Here is a 12,421-nt window from a genome sequence, read left to right as displayed (position 1 = left end):
TAGTCTAAAACTACTCTTTGGTTTCTGAAATCTGAATCTAAATGTGTGATTCTTAAATGGATATTTCACCCAAAAATTTTAACGCTGTCATTTATTCCCCCTCATGTCATTTCATACCCATTATATGACTTTAGCTTTTCTTCAAAAAGTTGTAATGAATCCTAAGAGATTTCAGTCTCCCCATTGAAAGACCGTGTAACCAAAACTTTGCTGCTCCAAAAAGTTCATAAAGAGATTGTAATCCAAATCTTAAGAGACACAATCGCTTTATATGATGTACAGCTTTAATTTAGGCTTTTATTCATATATAAACACTGATCCAATATGGTAAACAGAAGCTCAAACACTTGTTCTCACTTGTCACTTAAGCTCATTTGAGCTCCCGCAAGAAAACCAATGAGGCTTGTTCTTGTGCGTCAAGCCTAAATTGAATCTATTCATCTTATGTGATTGTGTCTTTTAACCACAATATTTAATGGAATTTAGAAAATTATAACACAATGCAGCTTGCCAAAAAAAACCTTTATTCCCATCACATTTTAGTAGTCTATCCATGCGTGGTCCAATTGTTCATTTAACAGTTACATGATGGTCCTTTCTCTACTCTGACATCCAGTCACATTGGCACACAAGTGGTTTTAGATGAAGTGTCTGTCTGTCAGCTCTACAGAAGCTTGTGTGAATGAAGTCTCAGAGAAAGTCAGCAAACAATGAGATGTTACAGTCCAGATGCTTGTCCAAGAGCCAGTCAGTATCAGCCTCCGTCTGTGCATTAGAAAAACCACCCACTCAAAAACACTCATTAACATGACGCAAGTTTTTTATGATGCATAGTTTAAAAATTAAGGCATCTAGAGGAAAGAAATTAGTCTTTTCCCTCCCATAAATGAATGTGAAAGCAGAAACGTGTGTTTTCATGATGAGAGCCACAACACTGTGTTACAGTTGTAAGTAACCTAAAGACACTCCAGCGGAGATCTCATTTCCAGAGCAGCTTTCATTTGAGTTCCAGGACCATAGCAGCTGGGTTCTCCAGGTAAGACCGCCACAGGTTGGAGAAGCGGGACATGGTAGCCCCGTCTACGACACGATGATCGGCGGACCAGCTGACGTTCATGATGTACGCCTTCACTATCTCATCACGGGAGTTAAACCTGGGCAGCACCTGCAGCAGAGCAGAGAAACGGCTTTAAGTTTAAAGGCACAGTCAAATAAGTGGAATATCACTGAAAATTTAGCCCAAAAAAAGCCCATTCTCAATAATGTAGCGATGTATGAAGCACAGCTCACACAGAACCACTTCTAGTGGTCAGCCGAGTGAGGACAACTTGAACCCGACACGAACTCTGCGGGGGGAAATCTTTCACCCTCGCTTGGATTTCTATTGAAAATCACTACATATTGGATATTGGCCAAAAAATTTATAAAAATCTTCAAACAATGATACATTATATGGTGATTATAAAACAAAAAGTTCATATTAACACATGAACTGTATTCATGTAACTTCAACCATTGCAAGAGCAGTTCAGTTTAATGATTCTAAAAATGTCATGTGATGATGTATATAACTACATTTTCCTTAAACCTTGAATATATGCGAGCGTACGTATCGTAGTAAGTTTAGAAATCTATTTTTTAATAGCATTGAAAGTTTTGGGTAGTGGCACAACATTACATTTTGCAACCTGAACTAATCCTGTCATAAAAGTCCTAAAAAAATGACAAATTATCTGATTTTAGTAGAATATCTGACCTTGATACACAGTCTTGAGGTTCTGCAGTGGTTGAAGCCATAGTGTGAATGAACTTCATTTTTCAAAAACTTTGTTTTTTCAATAAATTAATAGATGTGACAAAAAGTGCAAAATATCGGCATGTATGGGTTATTATAATACGCTATAGAATATACAAAAGCAATGCAGCAAAAAATCACTATTATTTACTGTGGATCCAATGATTCAACAATCATCTCCTTTTTTTTATTAAAGAGTGAAGAAAACAAGCAGCTCACCTGGATCTTTCCCAAAGCTCCGATGGCCACCTCCGGGGGCAGAATCACAGGCTTGGCGTACGTCCCTCCAATCTAAATGAAAAAATTACTTAAATTATTTTATGAGGAGAGATCAGATTATCGCTAGATCGCAAATAGAAGCCCATTGAAAGCCTTCTGTTGTTTGAGGGCTGCTAACCCATAAAAGAAACGCTTAGACCTTCCAGACCCTCATATATATCCTCCAAACAGGATAACGATCATGAGGCCCAACATTCGGGGCGGCTGCAGTCGCGACCCAAATAGGGTAACATAGTGTTTAAGACCAAGTACAGGGTGTAATTTATGCATCACTAGTGGCCGAACTGCAATCTGTTCCAGTGGACGAATGATTCAGGCTGAGCATTGACACTAAATCACAAGCTTGCGATTGGTCTCAATTCTATCGGATCAGGAACATGTCAATTTTCCTCAAGAAAAATAAATAAATAAATCTCTAATGCTGTAAACTGTACAGTGAATCCTTTCAATTGGTACATTACTATAATATTAAAGGTTAGAACGTTTAAATTGCACATAAGGTTTTTCTACATTTAGGCAGTAGCTATCATAAAAATAAAAAATCATGATGAATTTACTCAAACATACTTGAACTATTGAAGAACGGGTTGAGTAAGCATAAAATTAATATGTAAATAGTGGATATATTTAGCAAAAATGCTTTTCTCTAGTGTTCATTTTTCTAGCTAACTATCAAGTTAATGGTCATTGAATGGGTTTTCTGAGGTAAATGTAACATTATGTGACATTGTTTACAAGCTGTTTTTCTGCGGTTGAAACACTGATTGGGAGATTACATGAAATTTCAGTAAGTTGTTCTGTTTCTTTTAACATACTCTCTGATGTTCATTCGTGTTTATTTTGTGGTGTAACTAGTAGTAAAGAGGAAGAGGTGAAAGGTTTACTTGCTATCTGAAGCTACAGCGATCTGTCACGCCACATTAAATAGCATCAAAATGGTATTCATTGTTTGAATCTGATTATTGGATGGAAGGGACACTACAAGTAATGTTAAAGGGATAGTTCACTATGAAATTAAATTTTGGTATGTTTTAGCTTACCTCAAGGGCATCCAAGATGTAGGTGTCTTTTTTTCCGCAGTAGTTTCATTTTTGATATTTTTAGGTCAAACCGTTCTTGTCTGTCAGTCATATAATGCAGGTCGATGGTCACTGTCTCAAAGAGCATGCACAGAGTCCAAATTAAAACAATTCCCCATCGTCCAAATTAAACAATTCCCCATCGTAAGTACACATTGATGGCCCAAGACACGAAACGAGCGGTTTGTGTGAGAAAACGAACAGTATTTATATCGTTTTTACCTCTTGAACACAGCCACGTCCAAGTGATCTGAGAGCGCGGGCGGGTATAGATATATACACTAGATGTCGCCTTGGCTACGGTTTCGTTCCAATGAATTGTTTTCTCACACAAACCGCTCGTTTCGTGTCTTAGGCCATTAATGTGTACTTACGATGGGGAATTGTTTAATTTGGACGATGGGGAATTGTTTTAATTTGGACGATGGGGAATTGTTTTAATTTGGACTCTGTGCTTGTGTTTTGAGGTGGTGACAATCGACCTGCGTTATATGACTGACAGACAAGAACGGTTTGACCTAAAAATATCAAAATTGAAACTACTGCGGAAAAAAAGACATCTACATCTTGGATGCCCTTGAGGTAAGCTAAAACATACCAAAATTTTATTTCAAAGTGAACTATCCCTTTAAGTGAAGTGTTGTTCATGCATCAACTGAAAACAGCATAGACTAAAATGATAGATTCTTGGGATTTAAAGGGATAGTTCACCCAAAAGTAAAAAAATTCTGTCATAATTTACTCACCCTCATGTTGTTCCAGTTGATGGACCCCATTGACAAAAAAAATACTATGGAAGTCAATGGGGTCCATCAACTGTTTGATTACCAACATTCTTTAAAATATCTTCAACTGTGTTCAGCAGAAGAAAGAAATTCATACAGGTTTGAAACTTGAGGGTAACTTTTTTGGGTGAACTATCCCCAAAATGAGAATCGATTAAAATGGAGTAATCAATACTTTCAAACCAGCACTACAAATGACGTGAGTTTGGGACAAGGCTACCTGTTCGTCTGAGATATGGAAGATGAGGATTTTTGGGAAACTGTTTAGACAATTCCATTGGTGGATGCAGAAAATACACACTTGACCTATTTCTGAAGTCTGAAGTCAGGTGGACGGCGCCTCACCGAGCCAATGTTGGAGAGGGTGAAAGTTCCTCCAGTGAGGTCAGCGGTGCCCAGCTGTCCAGCCGAACCCAGAGCCTGCAGACGGTTAAGCTCCACAGCAATGTCAAAAACACTGAGGGCCTGAACGCTCTTCACATTGGGCACCAGGAGGCCCTGAGGAGTGTCCATTGCCAGACCGATGTTATGAGACGCCTGAGAGAACACAAATAAAAACTGTTATTCAAATAGTGCTGTTTAGGACATTTCAGCATACCATGAGCCTCAAAAAGAAAGGTTGTGATGTAATTGGAGTGTTTTGGGGTTTGTCTTGCCTTGAATGTGATGTTTTGGCAGCCTTCATCCACAGAGGCATTGAGAACAGGAAACTGCAAGAGCCCTAGTGATGCAGCCTGAACAAAACAGTAGAAAAAACAATCTAGAATTAAAATCTGACCCCAAACACCTGGAGTTAAAGGCACACTATGTAAATAATCCAAATATCCAAAACCCACTAGAACAATGTTATATATTTTGTTGATTTGTGTACTTACATTATCACAAAATGTTTCTAAGAATGTTTAAATCCAGAGAAATAAGCAGTTTTAACCAGAACACCGACTGTGTCCGTGCGTTGCCTATCAATGACATCATACCCACGTTACCCTCGATTTCTGGTTTTATTTTGTAGCCATGGAAACACCAAATAAGCTTTAATATATTATGTGTTTTATTAGACAGGTGAGGACACATTCATCGACAGAAAACGAATCATTGTTATACAGCTCAACACTTTTTTTATTAAATCTCGTTTTCTTGATTTATCGCGAGAACCATATTTACCATGTCTAATATGGATCTAGCTCACTGCAGTGTGTATCACGTGTCTCATATAGCAGCCGCCGAGCGAACACACAGAGTAGCATTATAACACCTTTCAACACAGTCAAATGTATCTAATATGATAAAACAGCGCTGTGTTACCCCACATACACATGACTGGAAGAAGCGGGTATAATAAAAGCTCCACTGCTCTCGAGCCGTGTGTCGCGCTCATCTCTCATTAGCAATCACTCCAGCGGTCTCGTTTCGCTCCAACGGCTTTCGTAACGTTAATAAATCTTTAATACATTACCGGTCATCCATGAATATGATTTCAGCCCGAGTCCCGTTGTATTCTCCACCGGCTGTAGAGGTGAGGACAACAACTCCCATGATTCCCCGAAATCAAGGCGTCATCAAGCTACGCCTTTGTTTTGAATAAGCGACCTCTAGTGGTGAAAAATTACATAGTGTGCCTTTAATACTTACATAGCAAAAAGCCATTAGAGAAGTGATCGTACACAATCTGATCAACGACTTTTCCCGCCATTCATGATTACTGGTTATTTTTATATTTCAGAGTTTACCTACAAAAAATGGATATTTAAATGAATATTTAAAAATCTTATAGCGTGATGGCCCTTTAGTTTTTAATGTGTATAAACAGAAACAGGTGGTTGGTGTAACACCAAGTGTAACAGGAGAGCACCTTGATGAAGAAAGGCATGTAGCTGAGTTTGACACCCCGAGACTCGGCCATGTCCTTCAGCTCCGAGCGCAAGCGCACTAGCTGCGTCAGGTCCACCTCATCACAGTAACCGAAGTGAGGAATTTTCAGAGCAGCGCTCATGGTCTTCACCATGGCCTTCTGGAAACCTGTGTTTATCACCATATAGAAGAGATGTTCAAGATAGCCAAACATGCAAGTCAATGACAAATAACATCATCCATGATAAAGAAATGGCAGTATAGTTTAAGGTCTTAAACCTTAACTTAAGGTCAGTTTACACCTGTGACTATATAGTTCTATAAGAATAGGGAAGTCCACAGCACAACTATAATGACACAGAGGAACGATATTGTTGGAATCACTTTTTAGAATTACTTTTTTTTTCTGGGGGATAAACGATAAAAAAAATCTAATCAAAATCCCCGCAAAGATCTCAGGCATTTAAATCGGCAGACGACATAACAGCAATGCGCTTATTAAAAACAATATATAGTTACTAGTCATAGTTTTATAAAAAAAATGATCATTCTTGCTGTGAAAGGGCTTTTAAAAGGGTACGTTTTGTACTTATATTGGTTTCATATGGTTTTTCAAGAACAGTTTTAATTGAATGACTCTGAAAATGTCATGTGGTGTAACCAACAAGTAAAAAGTTATATATTTTCCATACATCAAATATATGTAAGAGTACACATTTTAATCATCATTTTCAAAGTTGTTTACTATATTTTTCAAGGTAAAAAGTTTGTTTACACAAATCATGAATTGTTAATTAAAGGGATAGTTCACTTCAAAATTAAAATTCTGTCACCATTTATTGAGGGTGAGTAAATGGTGACAGAATTTAAATTTTGAAGTGAACTATCTCTTTAATAAATATTAGTATTAGTATGTGGCGCACCACATGAAATTTAAGAAATAAGAATAAACTTTTTATTTACAACTTTGTGGTGCCCGATATTATTTAAACAAAATAAATTGTGTGTGTGTGTGTGTGTGTGTGTGTGTATATGTATGTATATATATATATATATATATATATATATATATAAATTGAAAAGGTGTGTTCAAGTCATTGTAATCATGAATTTGCATAATATATTGCTAACACTTTACAATAAGGTTCATTAGTTAACATTAGTTAATGCATTAACTAACATTAAATAACCATGAGCATTACATTTGTTACCGTATTTGTTAATCTTTGTTAATCTATGTTAGTTAATAAAAATACAGCTGTTCTTTGTTTATTCATGTTAGTTCACAGTGCATTAAGTAACATTAACAAAGATTAATAAATGCTGTATAAGTGCAGTTCATTATTAGTTCATTGCTAACTAATGTGGTTAACTAATGTTAACTTACAAACAAATCATTGACCGACATCCAAGAACATGAAACACACTCAAACTCACCGTTCAGAGGCTCTGTCCTGTCTTTGCCGGAGAAGATGTGTCGCGGGATCGCCAGAGGTGCCATGATGGGCGTCTCCTCTTTGGGAGGGGTCTCGGCAGAGGAAATCACAGGTGTTGGGATTTTCTGGACCTCATAAGGAAGGATGGCTCCTGTCTGCTTGGCTAAAAAACTGATAATGTCCTCTTTTAAAATACGGCCATCTTTTCCAGTCCCGACCACCTCACTTAGTTTAATCTGGTAGAGGACAGATTTAGAGGTTAGGAATTATACAGAACTCAATAAAGCCACAATGATAGGTGGGTTACAGTCTGATGCCATGCACAATTACATTGTTCTCCATGGCCAGACGGCGCACCGCTGGTGTCGCCTGGTTTTTTTTATGCAATTGGTTATAGGATATTGCTGGAGTCTCTACCACATCCTCCTCTGGGTCGCCCTCTGCAGGACAAACAGCATTAGTGCACAATGACAGAGATGGAAGGACATTTCCAAGTTCAAAGTGAATATTAAAAATACGATCCACAGCTGTGACTGACCCAACGCTTTGTCCGTTTCAATGTCTACAAGAGGTGAACCAACATGTGCGATAGCATCTACATCATAGTACAGCTTACGGATGACGCCATCATAACGGCTTGTGATAGTGACAGATGCTTTGTCACTCTGGACCTCACAAATGCTGTCAAACTGGGAGACCCTGTCCCCTTCCTTGACATACCTGCATACAGCATAAATTTGCTTGGAATATTCACCATTATTTATTATTTAGAATGGGTTAATCCGTAAAATAAACATGTTTTGCTATTTTCTGATTGCTCTTTTGCACCACTAATATTTAGGCCGTAACTTTGGAAGCTTGTTTCTGCCACTGAATAACAAAATTATAAAAAAAGGTAATTACGTCTTTTTATCTCACAATTCCGACTTTTTTTCCTCGCAATTGCGAGTTTACATCTCGCCATTCTGACTTTTTGTCTCAGAATTGCGTGATATAAACCCGCAACTGCAAGTTATTAAGTCAGAATCGCATATTATAAAGTCAGAATTGCAAGATACAAAAGTCACAATCACATGTTATAAAGTCAGAATTGCGAGATATAATGACAATTGCTTGTTATAAAGACAGAATTGCGAGATATAAAGTCACAATCGCATGTTATAAAGTCACAATTGTGTGTTATAAAGTCAGATGTGCGAGATATATTGTCACAATCGCGTGTTGCGTGTTATAAAGTTAGAATTGTGAGATATAGTCACAATCGCGGGTTATAAAGTCAGATTTGCGAGATATAAAGTCACAATCGCGTGTTATAAAGTTAGAATTGTGAGATATAGTCACAATCGCGGTTTATAAAGTCAGATTTGCAAGATATAAAGTCACAATCGCGTGTTATAAAGTTAGAATTGTGAGATATAGTCACAATCGCGGTTTATAAAGTCAGATTTGCAAGATATAAAGTCACAATCGCGGGTTATAAAGTTAGAATTGTGAGATATAGTCACAACTATTGTGATATTGTGACTATATCTCACAATTCTGACTTTATAACCCGCGAGGGTTATAAAGTCAGAATTGTGAGATATAGTCACAATCGCGGGTTATAAAGTTAGAATTGTGAGATATAGTCACAATCGTGGGTTATAAAGTCAGAATTGCGAGATATAAAGTCACAATCGCGTTATAAAGTTAGAATCGCGCGTTATAAAGTCAGAATTGCGAGATATAAAGTCACAATCGCGTTATAAAGTTAGAATCGCGTGTTATAAAGTCAGAATTGTGAGATATAAAGTCACAATCGCGTGTTGCGTGTTATAAAGTTAGAATTGTGAGATATAGTCACAATCGCAGGTTATAAAGTCAGAATTGCGAGATATAAAGTCACAATCGCGTTATAAAGTTAGAATCGCGTGTTATAAAGTTAGAATTGTGAGATATAAAGTCACAATCGCGTTCTAAAGTCAGAATTACGAGATAAAACTGAGAAACGAGTATGTGAACTTAGTATGTTTCCTAAATATCTGCAAACATGTTTTTCAAGCTTTAGTAGTAAAAAAAATTATTATTACATACAACACCTTTAAAATCTGACAAAAATATTTGAGAACCCTCGTCTTAACAAACACCTCAGATGATCCTATAGTCTAAGAGCAACTTTGGTGGCTCCACTGAAGCAAGTCTTCTGTTAGGGACAAAACTCAAGGCTCAGATTAAGATCTATTTCAGCATGTTTACAATACAAAATTCAAACACATCAACATACCACTCTTTTACTGTCACTTCCATAATGCCCTCTCCAATATCTGAGAGTTTGAACTGCAGCACTGGTCCAGAGGCCACTGAAAGTATAAACAAAAGCACACTGCAACAGTCCAGTTTATTACCACAGCAATGACATTAACAGAAAGGTCAGGGCTTGTTAATATGTCGTACAAGCTAATAAGCCTGTTTGAACATATATGGGAATGTCATCTTTCCGACACATACCATGGCTGGATCTGAGGCCTCTCCAGTGAATTGAAGTGAGTGGTGTGGAGATGTGAACTACAGGGGCTGGTCCAAGGGCCTGGAGCCTGGGACACTGCTGGAGGCGATGGGATACAACCTGGGGATTTGATGTACAAAGGCAAGACCATTAAACTTTTTTTTTTTGCTCAGGATGCTAAAGGTAGGTTTACTAGCCCTGAAAAAAGTTTCCACTTAAACCAAGTTATCTGAGACAGACTGGGATTACTGGGTCAATTAAACGCAGCAGCATTTCTGCAAATGCGTTAACTAATACACTAAGCAGGTTTTACACCAGGGATCAGTGAAAATATATGGCAATGCAAAACCGTCTCTGCACTCTTCCAACCATGCTATCTTCGTCGACTCTGCCATGATTCACGTCTGAAATGCATGCTAGTGTCTTCCATAGAGGCTGCTTCATATGTTGTTGATGTATGTGACGTCGTGCCGACAAGCAAGTCGCGATTCTCGCAAGATTTGTCGGGGCGCCACCTCTCAAACTAGCATTGCTGGTTTTGCATAGTGTGCCTTTAAAGTCGACATGAAACAAAGTTGCAATAGTCTCTTGATCCCTATTGTGACATATATCCAAGCGAAATGGCTTCTCCAACAAGAAACAATGTAGGGCGGGATTAATGGGAATTGATTGGATCATTGAATTGTTGTAGTTTGTTTGCTATTGCTGTGATCTCAGCCCTTGCGTCAGTAAACACGTCATCACCCATCAGAGAAGTTTTTTTAATGAAAGATTATGAGGGCAAATAAATTTATATGTGCATGGATAAACTATTAATAACAAATACTGCATTATCCAATAAAAAAATATATATCAATAAGAAATGCCCATTTTGATTTCATGGTGACTTTAATGAATATACACTGACTATAGCAGAGGACAGGACACAGGACTGAACATTTCAGCAATTCATTATATTTTCAATTTGTGCGTGTTTGCTGAAAGTGATTCGACTAGGAAACTCTAACACGGTGCGTTATATTCGTTTAATGAAAGCACAATGTCTCTAAACTCACCAGACGCCTCAGTGTTCTCAGAGAGCTCCGCACTGATGTCATCGCCGCCATGATTGCCCAAGACCCTCCCAGAGATGATGAACACAGGAGATCTCTCCATCATCCAGAAACTGCGAGATATGAACAACCGACTCACCGAGAGTATGACAACAATACATTTACATTGTAAGACAAAAACAACTCAAATGTAATGCTACAACCACTTATTACTACATAATCATGGAGAAATCAAATCAGGACTTCCTGTAATTGCGAACCCCAAGTGGTGTTGGTCATCTCTCATCTTGCATCCTCTTGTTTGTTACGCTTGTTGACGTCATTCTTACGCCTCCACTGACCAGCCAATGAGTGTTTAGTTTTTTCAAGCATGTAAACATGATTTCGCCGTATAATAAAATTATTTGAAGTGAAAAATATCTTAAAGTTAATTGAAAAACAAATATGTTTACTCATTAACGTTAACTAACAACTTTAAATTTTTTATCTTTATTAACGTATATGCTGAATTTGCAACCTTAATCGTAGATCTTAATCCAACCTTAATCGTAAAACAAAACGTGAAAGTCTATTCAAATATGTTTATAGACCTGCAAGAAGCCTACTAAAGTAGGCTACTTATAACGGTAATAATATTTTAAACGAAAATAGCCTATAAGTGCGAACTGAACGTAATATTTTGACCCACATTAGTAGCCTACTCTAAGTATAAAGTAGGCCTACATCTTTATGTAATTTCACAATTACTTATTGAAGTGTATTGTCATACAGTATGTAGCCTACTGACAAGCATTTATGGTAAAGTAAAATACAGCCTACTTTAATGTCATTTCTATTAAAATGTGTAGCATAATGTAAGTATAATGAAGTTGCAATCTAATAACTGTATGGAATAACACACTACGGTTATAACAACTTATAGTAATTTACATGTGCTTTAGTAGGCTATGTTATAGTCAATATACATCAAAATAAGTGTATCTTCAAAGCCTGACAAAAGATTATGTAAACATTATAATCTTAAACGTACTTTGAAGTAAAACTTTTATTTTGACATTATTACAAAGTGCACATTTAAAAACTTTTTATTATCTTCCAGTAGTTTTTACACTACAAGTGCTCATTTAAGTCAATAAAGTGCCCTTCTTTTCGTTAAAGGCATTATAAAACCCCATAGGAAATTCCTGATGGAAACCACATGGGATTTCCTGGTTGGTCAGTGTATGTTGTGTGTGAGAAAACTTATTAAACACTATTTCAGACCTCTTCTCTACTTTATATTTTGCTTTAATCAACAGCTTCAGACATTATTTTTCGTTCTCCTAATTTTTGACTATGTTTAAAGCCAAAAAGTTGCTTCCTTCTAATTTCTAAGTACAATCAATGTGGATGTTTAATGTGGAGTTGTCTTGTATAACTTATTAAAATATGCTTATTTTGATGAGTTAAAGCAATCTAAAAACATACGCTGTCTCATATAATATGTTACAGTGTATAAACAATAATATTGAGTTAATCCATATGCTGTCATCTACTCCGGCTTTGGTTGCACTGCATGGCTGAGGTCAGGTGACCCAGTCTCTGGGATGTCTTGTCCCCCATAGTTCAGCAGTCATTCTTCTCATGGTGAGATTATCACGTCAGCCTTGACCCTGGCTG

General features: G+C 37.2%; 1 protein-coding gene across 4 annotated transcripts; it reads right to left on the bottom strand.

Moving 5' to 3' along the window:
• Positions 1–507: 507 nt before the first annotated feature.
• LOC309501648 (lipoamide acyltransferase component of branched-chain alpha-keto acid dehydrogenase complex, mitochondrial-like) lies at positions 508–11,053 on the bottom strand. Of its 4 annotated transcripts, XM_082173806.1 has the most exons (12): positions 10,766–11,051; positions 9,713–9,830; positions 9,489–9,564; positions 7,764–7,945; positions 7,556–7,665; positions 7,227–7,461; positions 5,791–5,957; positions 4,595–4,672; positions 4,284–4,475; positions 2,015–2,086; positions 957–1,165; positions 508–765 (listed from the first exon to the last, which is right to left on the bottom strand). In XM_082173806.1, the coding sequence occupies exons 1-11, from the start codon at positions 10,814–10,816 to the stop codon at positions 998–1,000; spliced, it is 1,449 nt and encodes a 482-aa protein (XP_082029932.1). In that variant the 5' UTR covers positions 10,817–11,051; the 3' UTR covers positions 508–765; positions 957–997. The 4 variants fall into 4 exon arrangements, 3 of the variants coding, with proteins under 3 accessions (XP_082029932.1, XP_082029931.1, XP_082029933.1); XM_082173805.1 differs by having other exon boundaries at positions 508–1,165; XR_014206966.1 differs by lacking the exon at positions 508–765 and having other exon boundaries at positions 1,103–1,165; positions 4,245–4,475; positions 10,766–11,053.
• Positions 11,054–12,421: the final 1,368 nt, after the last annotated feature.

Source organism: Leuciscus leuciscus (genome assembly GCF_965113295.1).
Source record: "Leuciscus leuciscus genome assembly, chromosome: 6".
Lineage (NCBI taxonomy): Eukaryota > Metazoa > Chordata > Actinopteri > Cypriniformes > Leuciscidae > Leuciscus > Leuciscus leuciscus.
The sequence above is the reverse complement of the archived record's forward strand: the minus strand, read 5'-3'. Positions and strand labels throughout refer to the sequence as shown.